Source organism: Lycorma delicatula, chromosome 7 (genome assembly GCF_047948215.1).
Source record: "Lycorma delicatula isolate Av1 chromosome 7, ASM4794821v1, whole genome shotgun sequence".
Taxonomy (NCBI): domain Eukaryota; kingdom Metazoa; phylum Arthropoda; class Insecta; order Hemiptera; family Fulgoridae; genus Lycorma; species Lycorma delicatula.
The window spans coordinates 115,312,735-115,329,701 of NC_134461.1; the positions used below are offsets into that span (position 1 = coordinate 115,312,735).

The 16,967-nt window shown below is 28.5% G+C and overlaps 1 protein-coding gene across 3 annotated transcripts in view; it reads right to left on the reverse strand.

The window, feature by feature from the left end:
* Nucleotides 1–9,994: 9,994 nt before the first annotated feature.
* Nucleotides 9,995–16,967, reverse strand: part of LOC142328432 (uncharacterized) — a 628,302-nt gene continuing 621,329 nt past the window's right edge. For all 3 annotated transcript variants that reach the window (XM_075372177.1, XM_075372178.1, XM_075372176.1), the window contains exons 25-26: nt 14,688–16,948; nt 9,995–10,408 (exon numbers count right to left, since the gene is read on the reverse strand). In XM_075372177.1, the coding sequence (XP_075228292.1) occupies nt 14,690–16,948 (2,259 nt within the window). In that variant the 3' untranslated portion in view covers nt 9,995–10,408; nt 14,688–14,689. The remainder of the gene's footprint in view (nt 10,409–14,687; nt 16,949–16,967) is intronic.

Genomic DNA, 16,967 nt, shown 5'->3' on the forward strand with positions numbered 1-16,967 from the left:
GTGAAGTCAATGCTCATACAACCCAAAAATTAACAAAAAGAATTTGATGTGGACACCACATGACTTCCTTGTACGACTGTTAAATTACTTATACACATTTTTTGCTGCACTTTAAATGTACTGCAGCAAAAAATGTGTATATGTTACTTATTTCATTTGAAAGTGAAATACGATACTCAAAAATTTCTTTAATAAAGTGTACAGTTACACAACTACATTGTGGTGGGCACCACATTGCATCGCATTTTATGTAAGATAAAGCTACCCCTAACATTATCTAATTTAAATAAAAAAACAATAATTAAAATAAATAAAAGTCCGTATCAGCTCCGTACACAGTATGCTGTCCGTATCAGCATTTTATATTAGTTTTTGTTTCAAGTCGCTTATGTGTTGTAAGAGAGAACGTGTCGGATCCGTAACCATGCACACATCGGTTCGAATTCGACTTATACATACATATTTCTTTAATTTAAATGTATTGATTTATTAATAAATAGCAGACCCGGCAATGCTCCACTATTGATAGATTTGTATATATATATATATACAAGGAACACATTTGAAAGTTTGACAAAATATTAACAAAATGAAAATTACAGAACTTCAAAAACTTAACATTTATCCTTTTCCTTTTTATTTTCATTTTTACCATATTCCATTTCCCTTTCCCTTTCCTTCCCCACTTCTCTTTACCATATGCCCTTTTTTCCCTTTCACCTTTTATTTTTTCTTTTCCATTTCGTTTTCCCTTCTTCCCTTTTACCTTTTTAGATTTTTCCTTCTTACCCCGCGCGTAAATCTGTCCAGTAGTTTTAGTCTATAGCGGACACATATCGGAAACATTTAAATAGAATCGTAAAATATTTATTATAGCGTGTGTTGCTTTTATGTCCAACAGATAGCACTGTTTTTAAAAAAAAGCATATTTTAACCAGTCACAGGTGTGACATCTTAGGTATATAAATAGCAGATATATAAAAACACAGGCGTATTCAAATACAACGTTGTGTCAAAATTTCAAAGCAATCGGTGAAGAGCTTTCGGAGATACGAGGGTTATTTTTTTTTCAAGGTCCGATCGGTCACGAAATTAAAACCACTGTGAGAATAAAAAAAAAATTATTTGTAACAAGTACTTACATAGTTACGCTATTTTTCTACATAGTCGCCACTCCGATTTAGACATTTATCGTAGCGTGGTACCAACTTTCCAATACCCTCGTCATAGAACGGAGCCGCCTGTGTTTTCAGCCATGTTTCTACGCTGGTCTGCAGCTCGATGTCTGTGCCAAAATGTTGTCCTCCTAGCCAGCGTTTCATCTGAGGAAAGAGGTGAAAATCGGACGGAGCCAAGTCCGGGCTGTATGGTGGGTGATCAAACACTTCCCAACTAAAACGTTGCAGGAGCTTCTTTGTTATAGCTGCAGTGTGAGGCCGAGCATTGTCATGGAGAAAGACAATGCCTGATAACATTCCTCTCCGCTTATTCTGAATTGCCCTTTGTAGACGTTGAAGAGTCACGCAGTATGAGGCTGCAGTGATGGTCATGCCACGTTCCATGAATTCCACCAAGAGAACTCCATTCCGGTCCCAGAACAAAGTAACCATACACTTTCTGTTGGAGAAGTTTCGCTTGAACTTCTTTGGATACTGGGAGAATGAGAATGCATCCACTGTTTGGATTGTTCTTTTGTTTCTTCAGTTTCGAAATGGACCCATGTTTCGTCTCCTGTGACAATTTTGTTCAAAAAATCTTCTCCTTCATTGAGGTAGCGCTGGAGAAACGTTAGGGAGGCGTCCATTCTCATTGTTTTGTGATGGTCGGACAGCATCTTGGGAACCCACCTCGCACACAGTTTGCGGTACTGAAGTCTCTCACTCACAATGGTGTAGAGAGCTGACTTTGAAGTTTCAGGAAACGAATCACTCAATACAGAAATTGTGAACCGACGATTTTCTCGAATTGCCTCATCCACTCGCTCAACGAGATCATCGGTTGACACTCGCCTCCTTCCCTGACCGCCTGCATCATGAACATCTGTACGTCCTGCTTTAAAGTTCTTGCACCACTGTCGCATTTTGCTGTCACTCATTGAAGTTTCACCGTACACATTACTTATTCGCCGAGGAATTTCAGCTGCATTACACGCCTCAGCCTGAAGAAATCGAATTACCACACACACTTCACACTTGGCGGGAGATGCTATTGTTGTAGACATGTTTACGTGCTAGCTGCGTGTTCAGAATTAAACGAAGTGACGCGGCGTGATTGAAGGACATACTAGAGACGCTGCGCAACACATATGCGCAAAGGTTCATCATTTTTTTGCGTGGGTTTTTATTTCGCGACCGATCGGACCTTGAAAAAACCCTCGTATAAGATTTTGAACAAACGAACGTTTACATTTTTATTTATATAGACTATTAACCGCTGTAAAAATGTTTCAATTACAATGAAAAATACATAACATTTTATTTCACTAATAACTTCTAATTTTTTCAAATTTTTTTTTCTTCCTTGTACGAAGTAAAGGAAGTATTGTGATTGCGACGGAAATATCCATTTTTACCATACCTGAATCCATTTTGACTAGTTTCAGCGTGATGTCTGTATGTAGGTACGTACGTATGTACCTCGTATAACTCAAAAACGATTACCCATAGGACGTTGAAATTTTGGATTTAGGACTGTTGTAACATCTACTTGTGCACCTCTCCTTTTGATTGCAATCGATATAACCAGAAGTGTCCAAAAAAGCCTAGAATCCAAAAAAAAAAATGGATTTTGGACTTCTTCTTAACTACAGTAATAGGCCCTAGTTGAGAGCTTCTGTAAAAAAAAATTAGTACAGTTAACATACCTGAAATATTTAAGTGAAAAGTTCTCACATTAGAATTCTTCTCATCTGCATACAGTCAAATTCAAGTATGTCAAAAATTTAAGTAATCTTTCTTATCAAGAATTTAAATAATTCCTCTAAGTATATGAACATAGACACTTAGAAATATAGATATAATTTTATTCATATTTTTTTATTTTATCAAAAATTAGGGAAAAGCGAATTATGGCATAGTAAGTTAAATCATTTTATAGGTTTGCACACAATTTTTAAGCAATACGTCAACTTTTAAACATTTCTTTTTTAGTAAATTTAATTAATTTTTAATTGTGCGAAGGTTTATTGAACTTCATTTATTCAGAGTAAATTGTATACATAAAATATTAAAAAACCTTCAAGATGTACTTTCAGGTTGACAGAAAAATCACCTCAATAATTGCTAAATTTTACTGTATACACTAAGCATAAAAAATATTAGAAAAAAATAATTAACTTGTTTTTTTACAGAAATTTAAGTTAAATTTCAAGAGATGTAGAATTTTGTCACGTATTGTCGGATTTCTTTGGTACTTATTCCTTCTTTGCTTTGGTTTCTTTTAATTAATTTTTTTCTTGAAGAGTTTTATAAATTTATGTTTTCCTTCCTCTGCTTGGGTTTATGTATATCAACTTTTCTTGTTGTGTTTCCTAGTTTTAGTTTCTCGTTGTTTTACACTTGAAACTTTATAGAATTGACTTAAGAAAAGTAGAGTATTACTTTTGGTCAAATGGATAGAGATGAAAATTATTTTTTGTTACATTTTGAGGTATAAGGAGTACGAAAATACTATTCATTTAAATGGTTTCATTTTGTATATATATATATATATATATATATATATATATATATATATATATATATATAAACATTTATAGGCATTTATAAAATTTTGTGAATTGAAAATTTCCAAATCTACTAGAGCAGTTTTATTGAAATTTATATATGCTATATTAGTGTGTCTGAAGTTGGGCATGTCAAAATTTGATGAAAATTGGTAGAACTATTTTTGAGTTACGCTCAATTTTATTTGACATTTCTTTATCTGTAGTAGTATCTATGGATTACGGTTTTTTTGTAAGATTTTAGATTTTAGATTACAAGTTCATACTTTCTCAAAAAGAAACAAAATAAAATGGAAAAAGTCTGTCTTCGTGGATAGAATTGTGCAAGAGTTTTTTGTTTTTTAAACACAACAGTCTTTCTTATTATTTCTTTTTTATTGGTCTAGATAGCTCTTTCCTTTACTTAACTAAAGTTTCCTTTTTTCTGTAGTTTGTTACCAAACCAGCAGGAAATAAGTAATAGTATATTAAATCAACAGTTTCAACTCAACAAACTTTTCAACCAAATTATAAATATGTTTACCATATTACAAAGAAAAGAACTGCCTGTAGTAGCATCATCTGATAGCAATATGAGAATAGCAGCCTGTCACTGAGGATGTTCATAAAGAAGACTGTAAACATTTACAGGTAAAGTAAAAAAAAAATAAGATTATAAAATTTGGTTCAGTTTGATGTTACAAAACTTTGTATTATTATTTTAAAATCCGCCCATACTTTAATAAGTTTAATATTTACTTTTTTTAAGTTTTTAATATTTGTAAATAAAAAAAATTGTTTTGTAATTTAATATATGCCAATATCATTCATCAGTATACCAATCATCAGAGTTCATCAACTTTTATAACTTAATGAAAACAAGGTATACTAAAGAAAAAACAGATTTAATATTAGGTTAGTTTATTTTCTTCTTTTAACAACCACCTTAAAATGATATTAACATGATATATAATCAATATATCATTTTAAACATCCACTTTGTTATATATATTTTTTTTATAATACATTTTATACATAATCAGTATTGAACCATAATTTTGTAATGCATTTCATAAAAAATGTGTTTTCCATTTCCATTTCAAAAAAAATAAACAGCGGTAATCCATAATCTTAACATTATTAAAAACAGATCCAAAATCTTAATTAAAATCATTCTCTGTGGAATTGTTTGAAGAAGAATAATAAAAAAATTTAGTTTAAATCTAATGATAATGATGATATAAAAAGTAGAAAAATAATGACTGATTAATCAGCTTTTGTTGATTATACATTAATATCATATATTTTGTTTTTTTTTTACAACAGCACTACAGTTATAGTCATCGTTTTTATTTTTGTTTTTTTGTGGTAATAAGAGATTAAAAATTACAAATCCTTGATAAAAATTAAACCAAGGATCAACTGGATGATCCATTGTTATTTTACATCCACAGCTGAATTTCAAATGATAATGTTGATTGACAGGAATTATAGATATACTATATAATATATATATACTGCATATTATATATTGACCTTGTTCAATCAATGAATTATAGAAATACAGAAATATATAGTGATAAATATAGCTCTTGTACTTAAATTTAATTAAGTTACTCAACTTAATCCGACTCAACTTAATTGGACTCAGAACTGAGAAAATTAGAATTTAAACAACTATCATATTAATTGCAACAGAAATAATAAAAATACATTTAGTTTTCAAGCTGATTTAAAAGTTAGGTGAGAACATATTGTTTATTTATGGTTTATATATTCTTTATCAGATCACTAAACAAAATTTTCAGATCAATGACTACTGACTGTTCTTGATCTAACAGTTTTTTACTTAGATAAAATATAATATTGTTTTAATTCTGTTATCTGCATTCAACTTTTTAAGACAGATATTTATTGATGAAAAAGCATGAAAGAGCTATTTCAAATTAAAATGTATTACCAATTAATTTATCTTCAAAGGTAGTTGCTTTTATTTGGATTTGAATACTAGATTGTGAATACTGGTGTTCTTTGGTGGTTGGGTTTCGATTAACCACCTATCTCAGGATGGTTGGCCTAATTTTTTCAAGACTACACATTTACCTGTACAGCAGCTTACACTGATAAGTCGCTAATAACTTAAAAATTTATTTTCATTATCTTTTTGCCGTTTTTCTTTTAATTTCTCTCATTAGCTAAATAATAAAACTTTTCTGTTATTTCTGTTTTGTTTCCTTTTATCATATATATAAATACAATCCAATTGAAATAAGCAGATTAATTAAGATATTAGTAAGAAATTATGATAATTTCCTCCTTTCTTCCCTTTAATAATATACAATATAATAATTATAATGCGTTAAATTATAAACCGACACTTTAAAGGAATGTTATTGTAGATTTACAATAACTTTTTCCAAAATATGTAGGTTTAGAAAAAAAATAAAGAAAAGATAGATAAAATAATAATGAAGAGATTCTGTTGAAATGAAATAAATCCAGAGTAAGAAAAAAATAATTGCCGATTTAGAAATAAATTATGATATGCATAATAATGTTTTAAAGGTAATGCATTTTGAATTTTAGTAGTTGATACAAATGGCAGTTAGGTACACAACCATTTTTCAGGATGAAAATATTTTCTGTGAATGTACTGTTTTTACACTGTTGGACAAATTTCACAAGTTATTATGAATAATTAAACAATCATTAAATCATTTTATGATATAAACAAGTGACCATCAAACACATATAACTTGTCTTAATCATTTAAAGTAATATTAGATCACATTTATACATAACACAAACTAAGGCTTCCTACATATATTATTATGTTAAACAAATATGCTATCTTCAACATAAGAATTTTAATTATCACCAATATTAAAAATATTACCTTAAAGTCAATGTATTGTTTGATTCTAAGATAAATATAATTTTTCAGTTTTGAAGTTATAAAAAAAAAGAATTTTCTATTTTGTTCTGAATAACTAATGAGAGACATTTTCAAAGTACATAGAATACATATTTCTTTTCTTGCTCAGTAAACAATAATTATTGTTAAAATGCAACAATATATAAGCATTTAAATAGCAGGATTTTTTTTTTAAATGAATTGCTGAATTATACATTAGATTTATTGCATATACCGAAACAGAATTTTGATATTTTATGTAACTCATGAAGTAAAATTAAAAGACACATTAATCAGTTAAGGCTACAGCACATAAACTAAACAGAGGTTTGTGAAAACGTTAAGCATTGTTAACAAAGAATTTTTGTAGAAAAATATTCCCTAAAAAAAAAACTTTCTAAAAAACTTTTAAAGATATTTATGTTTCCTTATATTTTAACTTAAAATTAAATTTTTAACATTGATAAATTTTATTAATGATGTTTGTAATTTTTCTTTTTTATTTTAAAAATAAAAAAATGTTTGTATAGCATTTTAGTTTGTATATCTAAATAAGAAAAGTTACATTAGTTACTATTTAATTGTAATAATATTCCAATAAAAAACCAAAAAGATAACTATAATGTCATAAAACATACATAAAGTTTATGAATTATAGTAGTTTTTTTTTATTGATGTTAAAAAACATTCCATGTTTGATAAATGCTCTCTCGTTCTTACTTTAAACAACAGATTACAGCAATCTGTTCAAGAAGTCTGATAGATTTTACAGATATTATTGTGCCATATTTTCTCTACAGAATGTTCATCACACATCAAAGAAGTTCAGTATCATTCTTCTCTTATTAAAAAGGAGTAAAAATGGGGTTAACAAAGGGGATTCAAAATGCATATATTTTTTTTATTTTTGCTGCATCATGTGTGTTTTTATGTTGACTTACAGTAAAAATTGAAACACAAGAAAATAATTGATCATAAATAGTTAATATTTAAAAATTGTGTGTGTGCACACATACACACACACACACACACACACACACACACACACACACACACACACACACACAAAGTTTTGTTTTACTATAAATATTGAAAGAATTATCTAAAGGATAGAGAAAGTGAATTAAGAATGAGTGTATAACAGGATAGGAAAAGCTATTGAGCAAACAAGAGCTTTTTGCTCGTAGTCAGGAGTGGTATATAAAAAAGAATTTGCTTCATAAAATTTTCATTCCAGGGTTATGTGTCAATACAATAAAAAACTAAAATTTAAGCTCCCTGATTTTTTAAATTATTTCTGTTATTCTCAAACCAGGTATGAAAAATTTAGTGAAGCGTATCTTACTCTGTAATTTCTATGTATTTTAGTTGTAACTTTTCCTGTCATAATAATATGTTTGGTAAATACTAATATAGATAGATGATTATTGCTCCCAGAAAAATAGTTTTATGTAGAAGCATTTGTGCTGAACTAAAAAACAAGAAGTAGTAGATACAACATTATACAGTGTTATAATAATATTCTAATGGAAAATATTTGTTTTAATGAAATGTCAAAACAAAATTATGTTCATGAGTGATCTCCTATAACTATTAAAAATTATAAGAAGAAAGAATTATGTACTAAAAATTACAGGATTATGTCTAAAATATTATGTGAGTAAATTATAACCAAAAATAATAATATTCTGAAAGTCTCTGATTTGATGCAAACCATGTGCGACTTCCATAATATTACTTTTATGTATATACTGTACTGTATATACTATACATATACAATTATATAAGTTTAGTTTATACTTAAAAAAAAAAAAAAAAAAAACAACAACATATTTATATACAAGCACACAAAATTTGGTTTTTATAATATATTATCATTAGTTATAATATTATCATTATTACACATAAAAAAGGTATATTTATTTATTTATCAAAAGTATTTTGATTATTCTAGACACATAATTAAGGCATGTTGACTAGATAAAAAACAATTTGTTACAATGCCTTCATAAGAAATATAATTAAAAAAAGAGAAGAAACATGCTCTCACTCTGCATTATTAACTATACCTAATAATAATAATAATAATAATAATAAAATTACTGCTAAAAGGTTTGATTGAAATGGTACAATTATACTGGTAACAGATAATCAAATATTTATAATATTTTTTTAATATATTTTAATTTTATTGATAATTGTTAAAAAGAAATCATTAATTTAGAAAAACCCTTATTTTAAACTGCTTTAAATTTCCTACATTCAATGTTAATTCATTTATTCAAACAATTTCATTCATTGTCTTTTGAGTATGTAGCTTTTGAAGATGTTTAAAATAAGTTTGATTATTTCATGTAATATTTTTTAAGGTTATAGACAACTTCTAATGTTTTAGATTTTTTTGTAATATATTAACAACAATTCAGCAGCCTGAAAAAACAATAAAAGTTTTAAGATTTAAAAAATTTTAATAAACCTTTTTTTAAAATCTTAAAGTACCATTGAAGAAATTTTAAATGCAATCCACCTGGCCAAACCTAACTTGGAAAAAAGTGTGCTCAAAGTTTTAAATTAAACAGTAATCCACTGGACTTAAATGTTCTGATCAAATAAATGTATACATAGTTATTAATAGCAACTAATATGCTGATGAATTAAGATTGGAGCTTTGATTTCATTATGAACACTAACAATATCGGCAGTTGAATATTTTGTATTATAATATGTATTCAATCTGTATGCATTTATAATATTATAATCTCATATTATAATACTGTAATAATAATTATAATAATATTAATATTATAAATTTTAATATTAATATTGTAATAAAAATAATATTATAATTGCACGTTATAATAAACATACTTGTATCACAAAATCCAGAGATAAGCAGAAAAAAAAATTTAATCTGAAATACTGGCTTGAGGTGCTTAAATTTATTAAATCATGCTTGGTCAGGTCAGGTTAAGTTGATATTCAATGGTGCCAAAGCTTAAAACAAAATGACAAATCGATATTAACTCATTAGCATTAACATGTACATTTTATTCGTAAATACAGTCAATAATATATATCCATTAAGAAACAACATATTCATTTTTTTATAGATAATACAGGTATATAAAGAAATAAATGATTTAATTTAAATTATCTATTTAGTTTTTAGAAATCAACAATGTAAAAAAAAGTTTATTTATACATATAAAAAATATCAATGCAGGTATACATGTATTATATACAAAAGTACAAAATTCTATCTTAATACTTATTTATGTGATGAATTTTAAGATTCCTCACTCAGTAATAAAATAGAAACATGAAAATTATTTATTAAAAAAGAATACATATATATATATATATATATATATAAACTTAAAATTACTGGTTAGGCACATTTCATGGCTAAAATAATCTAATTAATTATTACATTTTAAAACTAATTTTACAGATTTGTAACACTGTAATATACAAATCACAATAATTAATTTACTAATAAAATTAATTTTGCAATAAAAACTCTTGACACTTGTGACTGTGTACTGTTTTTTTAAAATATTTTACCTAATACTGTTTATAGTAAGGTTTAGAACCTATATATGATCATATTTTTTTGTTATTGAAATATTTATAAATATATACAAAACATAATATATTTTTATTTGTTTTGGTAATCAATAAAGCTGCTTTTAAAATTACGAAAAGAAAAAATACTTAGCACTAACTGTGATGATAATTACAAGAATGTTGAGGTTACGAACATAATCAACTCCCTTTTCCCCATGGATTAACTGAAAAAAATTTAAATATGCACATATATGTATATATAAATATATTTGAAAATTCTTTTTTGGTTCCAATAGGGAACCATATTTAAAATTACAATGTATCAAAGTCATCTTTTAATCTTATTTTTAATAACAGTGGATAAATATAATTAAACAAAAACAATGGCTTTCAAAAAATTAAGAAAGTTAAAATTTTATTAAATTTATTTGAGAGGGTATAAGTAAAATGTCTCAAACTTGTTGATTGCATGATGAAATATGATGTTATATTTTTTTGAAAAATAATGAAAAAACTTTTCCTTTATAACAAGGAATATAATTTCAGAAGGTATTTTCAGAACAATGATGCAGTTCTTTTTTCAGTCCTCAGTAGTGTTCTGTGCATTATAGTTCAAAAACAAGCTCCTGGAAGCATATTTTCATACACAGTAAGCTACCTCTGGTCAGAGTTTTATTGATGGGTTGTAGTGACACTGTTGTTTTCAGGGTTTTTATCTTTCCATTTTGATTAAAAACTATTGAGTTATTTTGTAAATAATATAAGATAAATTAAGTTATTGTATGATACAAAACTATCTTGTTCGCATTCCAAGATAAAAAACAACGCAAAATTAAAAACTCACAGCTAAAAGAAGAAATTTTAATCAATAACTCATATACCTTTAATTAATTAACCAGTACTCAAAATAATTTGTATGATTATATAATTTGTATAATTATAAAGAAAATACATACAATATATTTAAGTTTAATTTTCTATCTGATTATATTCTATACTAACAAATGCTCATTGTCATGCTACAACTAACTTGTTTGATGAATCATTAAGTTTTGAAATTTTGTTTAATACTAATATATTTTATAATCTATTTATTTAAATAAAGTCATACATTTATTTTTTAATGTTTCATTGAATTGTTTCTTGAATGCTTTTAATAGCAAGACTTTCACTAAGCAAAATGAATAGTGCAAAGAGTTGTTTCTGTTCTTACTACAAAACAGAAAATGAAAATGAGAGCATATTGATTAAGGTATATGGTGATTTATCTCTTAATAAAAGCATAGTAATAAATTGTAGATGTGAAATTAATTGTCATAAAACAATCTTATTTTAGTGATATTTTATTAATGTAGTAACGTAAGTGTAATGTTATCCATTTTTTACTTTCTCGTCTAGCACTAGAGCTATAGCTGTAGAGGGAAAAGTATTGTAATCAGTCCAATTTGGGCATGTGCGGTTTTCAATGGATTTTGACGCTTTAACACATAAGGAAACCAAAAAACAAGATGGAAATTTTCCGGGTGTTCATATGTATGTTCATGTGTGTTCAGTGATGCACTCTAAATCATTTTATATCTTCCAGAATTACGAGACTGATTTTGACCAAACTTGGTCAAATTACTTCTATATATGAGGCATTGATACCATTAAATTTTCAACTTAAAAGGTCAAGGAGGTGAGGCCATAGAGCAGGTCACTCTCAGTATCTCAAGATTTTGGCTAATTAAGGTCTTATTTTTCTTAGGCATAATTGTAATAATATTTGCAAAACATTTTTTTTCAAAATCTTATCCCCATCCCAAAAAATACTCTAGACTAGTGGCTAAGTGGTTATACAGCACCAATAGTACCTTCTGTCACCACAAGGAGCACTAGTGTAGCACTGATATACTAAATTAATTTGTGTGTGTAAGCCGTGTGATGGGAAAGATCTACATCTGTGTTGTCAGCTTTTTAAAAATGGTTCTCAATAAAATTTTATGATGTCCTACATATCTTGTAATGTCTTTAGTCTAATCATCCATTTCATAACTGGGCAAAGATTCAGCTTAATCTGGGACAATCGTCATATTTAGAAAGTGAGTAATTTTTATAAATTTAAATCACTATTTCTAAATTTTACGAAATAAAACTTATCCATTAGAGGATCAATTTAAGTTATAATGTTTTGTAAAGAGAGATATAAAGGAAATGTACACAAAGGAACTTGATACAGGATGTATACCAAAGAAACCTTAGTATAGGACAATATAACTTCTACTGCAGAAAATATCTTCTGCAATAGGTCTTCTTGAAAAATCTATTACCTATTATGTTTTTTAACTTTAATTACTTTAAAAAAATTAATATATTAAAATGGTGTAAAATCTTTTTTGGAACAACAGAATGAATGAACCAGTATGTAAACAAAAATGATGTGGACATCACATGACTTCCTTGTCTGTCTATTAAATTACATATACACATTATTTTTTTTTGCAATCAGAGATAAATAATTATTAATAAATCAGATCAGTATATTTAAATTAAAAAACAAAAGTTAAAAAAAAAAGCAGAAAATGTAGTCAGATTCAAACTTATGTGCCTTCCCCTTGCACAATCCAAATATTTTATTAATTAAAATTTTATTTGTTATAACTCTGGAACCAATTAAAATAAGTACCACTTATGGTATCGTTGAAAAGCTCTCAATGAGGGCTGATTATTGCAGTTAAGAAAAATTCCATTTGTGCTTTTTTGGACTCTTTAGGTCTAGTCGATTTCAATCAAAAGGGGAGGTACACAACTAGATATTACAACAGTCCTAAATCTATAAAAATTAAACTGCTAATTGTTTTTGAGTTATGTGAGATATGTTTGTACATATGTCACACCAAAACTAGTCAAAATGGATTTAGGGAAGGTCAAAATGGGTATTTCCATTGAAATCTGAAAACCAAATTTTTTTGTTATCATAATACTTCTTTTACTTTGCACAAGGAAGTAAAAACATTGTGAATAACCTTTGATCACCACCAGCTGAGTGACCTTTAGTAGAAGTACACTGTGATAAATTACCAAACACTATCTCAAATTTAGAACTAATTTTTCTATAAAATTTTTAGTTTAGTAGGAATTGTTAATTAGCAAGTGATTCATAAATGATGAAACACTGAAAAACGTTGTGGTGAAGTGAAATAGAAACAAATAACTGTAATGAGGCAATTTTGAAATTAGTAGATCGTTGTAACAGATATCTCAAAATTGGTGACAATTATGGGGGGATGTAGACTAAGGTATACAGATTTAGTAAAACGTTTTATTATAATAGTTCACATTAATAATTTTTATAATCAAATGGTTTTTACTTTCAAGGTATCCACCTTACAATTTAGTTTAAGAGAAAGTAACAATAATTCGCAGTAAAAAAATTAAAATAAGATTCACTAAAAATATTTTTTTTTAAATGAAGCTGAAAATTATTAGAAGAAATACTAAATATTATGAATTATTGATTAGAGAGAAATCTTATTTGAAAATAAATAGGTCTAAAACAATTGTAATACAATTAGAGCCAAAGGAAGATAATAATAATGTATTAAATATTAATATAGATAAACATTATAAACTAGAAATTAAAGAATAGTACTGCTTAAATAGTAAGATTACTGAGGATAAGCAATTTAAGGAAAAAATTAAAACAAGGTCACCACTAGGAAGAAGAGTTTTTATGAAGAAAAAACACTTAATTGTATCAAACACTGACATAGGAGTTAAAATTCAATTAATAAAATATTTGTGTAAAGCGTTATGGCGGTGAAATCTGGACAAGTGGAAATTTATTATGGGGTAAAAGTAGAGGTTTGAAATATAATTAAAGAGAACAATATTGAACGTTAGATGGGCTGATAAAATTCAAAGTAATGAAAAAGTTTTATTAAACTGAAGAAAGGAAGCTTGTGGAAAATTTTCGTTAGAATTATTGGTCATATGTTAAGACAACAGGGCTAGATAATTTAATAACAGAAGAAGGAATACAAAGCTAAAAATTGAAGCAAAATGTAAAAGATTACTATAGGTAAAGCAAATAAATGAAAATGTTAAGTTGTAAGAGATGTGCAGGAACTAAACGATCAGTTTCATATAAAGAAGTAGATACATGTATCAAACTAATCAAATAACTATGATGAGAAAATTTATCATAATATTGAAGTGTGAAGAGTACTTAGATGGGGTATTCCAAATTTGAGAATATACTCATATATATGTATTCTGTTTTGGTTAGTTCTGATTTTTTTTTGTACAGGAAAGTCAATGAATGGATGAGTTCTTATATCTATTCTGTGCTAGACCAGTTTGCATATTCTTGAAGAAATATGAATGCATTTGGTCTTAAATAGTTAATGAATCATAATCATAAAATCATGTCAGAGTGGTGATAAAAGCGTGTAATTATCAAATATTAACTTTTAACCTGAGTAGTCAGTTTAAACACAAACATAAACAAATAACTAAACTTACCATTATTTCATGGGTTGACGAAGGGTTGATCTAACTCGTGGTGCATCAACAGAATCTTTAGCAGCACTGGATGCTGTTGGTCGCATAAAACCTTGACCAGTACGACGTGTAGGACCAATACTGCTACCACTACTACTTGATCGACTAGCTGGAACTGAACCTGAATTCTCCTTAAAGCTGGTACTAACTCCTGTAGTTACTTTTGGTCTTCTTACTGTAGGCCCAATACTACTTCCACTACTGCTACTGCGACTTGCTGGTACAGAATTTTTACTTTTTAGCTGAACAGGAGCAAGTGGTTTTTTTACCACAGGAACATTTTTCTTAAGGTCTGATGTAAGTGACTTTATTGCATTTGTGTAATTACTCAATCCCGAAACAGGACGCACATTTCTTACAGTACTAATAGATGTAGAGCTATTGAGAGAACTACGAGAACTTCTTAAACTGCTTCTTGAATTTGATCTTTCAACTCGTTTTCTTGGTTGCATTAAATTATTTGATGGTGATGTTTTTGAATTTGCTGATAATCTAGAATTTGATTTATCTAAACTACTTGGTCGCTTTAACATACTCTTTGAATCAGATCTTTTTAATGCTGTTCTAACTAGTAAACGATCAGTGCTTGGAACTTTCTTTGGAGCATCTGAACTTTTGCTGGTCAATTTTGATGTTGATGTAGGCACTCTAGTTCTTTGAAGAGGGCTGTTTTCTGCACTTCGAGTTGTTCTTTTTAATTTATCAGTGTTATTTTGTCTGATAAGGCTTGCCTGAGAGTCTGTTTTTCTAAGACTTCCTGAGCTTCGGGGGATTATGCTTTTCCTTTCTGGTAACCTTACAGAGCTACTTCTTACAGGTTTTTTAGAGGTTTCATAATTAGTATCTCCACTGCCACTACTATCAAGTCTAGATATTTCCTTCTTTTCCTTTTTCATGGTTGGGGAATCCACACTATCTCCTTCATAATTGCATCCTGAAGAAGTACCTTGGCTTGGAGTTTCTGAAACTAGGCTTTGTGTTTCCTCAAATCCTTCATCATGTAGTTCAATGTGATCAGATTTCTGTTTTGCAGGTGTCATAGCATGTACTTTGATTTCAGGTATAAATTCATTTTTAACTTGTGATGTGTTCTTTGATCTTACATCTTGATTTTGCAATGTAGTTGGTGAATTTCTTACTGTCTGATTATCATCTCTATCTTTATTATTGAGCTTTGTAGTTGAATTGGATGAGATGTTAGGATCAATAACAACTGGTGTATCTTGTTGGATTCCATACTTTCGGACTGCCAAATTTGGACTTTGTTCAGCATTATTTTTATATCTTGACGATCGTGGTAAAGTAAAAGAACTTCCAATTTCCATAGCACGTGATTTTTGTTTATCTTCTTCTTTATTTTTATTTGACTGCAATAAGGATGAGTCTTCTGCACCATCTCTGAGTTGCCGGAATGCTTCAATGACATCTCTTCTGGCAATACCAGTCCTGTGCCTGGAACGTGGTAAAGTGGCTGAATGACCAAGATTCTGTAATTCCTCTCCAGCTTTAGCAATGTTAGCAATGGCTTCTTCTTCAACACTAGTTTCATTTCCTCTATACTTCAATCTATCTTGCCATCTCTTTAACCTTGATTCAGTATCCTGAGGAGCTAAAGTTTCTACAGGATAAGATTGAGCTTGTAAGGTTGGTGATCTAATTACTTGCTTCTCTGGAACTACTTCAGGAGATGTTATTATTTCCTGTTTCTTTTGAGGTTCTTCATCTGCTGCCTTTCGATATCTTCTAGTACGTCTTGCTGAAGAAAATCTATCAAACTGCCCATCACCTAAAATTTCCTCATCTTCACCTTCATTATGTGATTTTAATCTTACAGATAAATCATCATCATTATCTTGAACATCAATTTTACGAGGTTTTATTCCAACAAGTTTTCTTGTTGCAGGTGGAGTTTCAATATTATCAGAGTCTATTTCTACTCTATCAGTTACACCAGTCTCTTGAACTTTCTTTGTCCTTCTTGGAATAAATGGTGGTAAAACTTGTTCATCCTGTTTTTCATTATTTTGATCATTACTAGGGAGAACTTTACGCCCAAGAAGTGGACTGGTTCTACTGACCCTAGAGCGATAACCAGCAGGGGCAGCAGTAGATCCTGAATCATCACTGGGTCGGCGTAAATACACTGTAAGACTTTCATCTGGTGATAATGATTTTCCAAGAGTTTCAATCATTCCTTTTCGCTTTTCCTCTTCTGTTATTGCCTGAAAGTATGCAGTATTT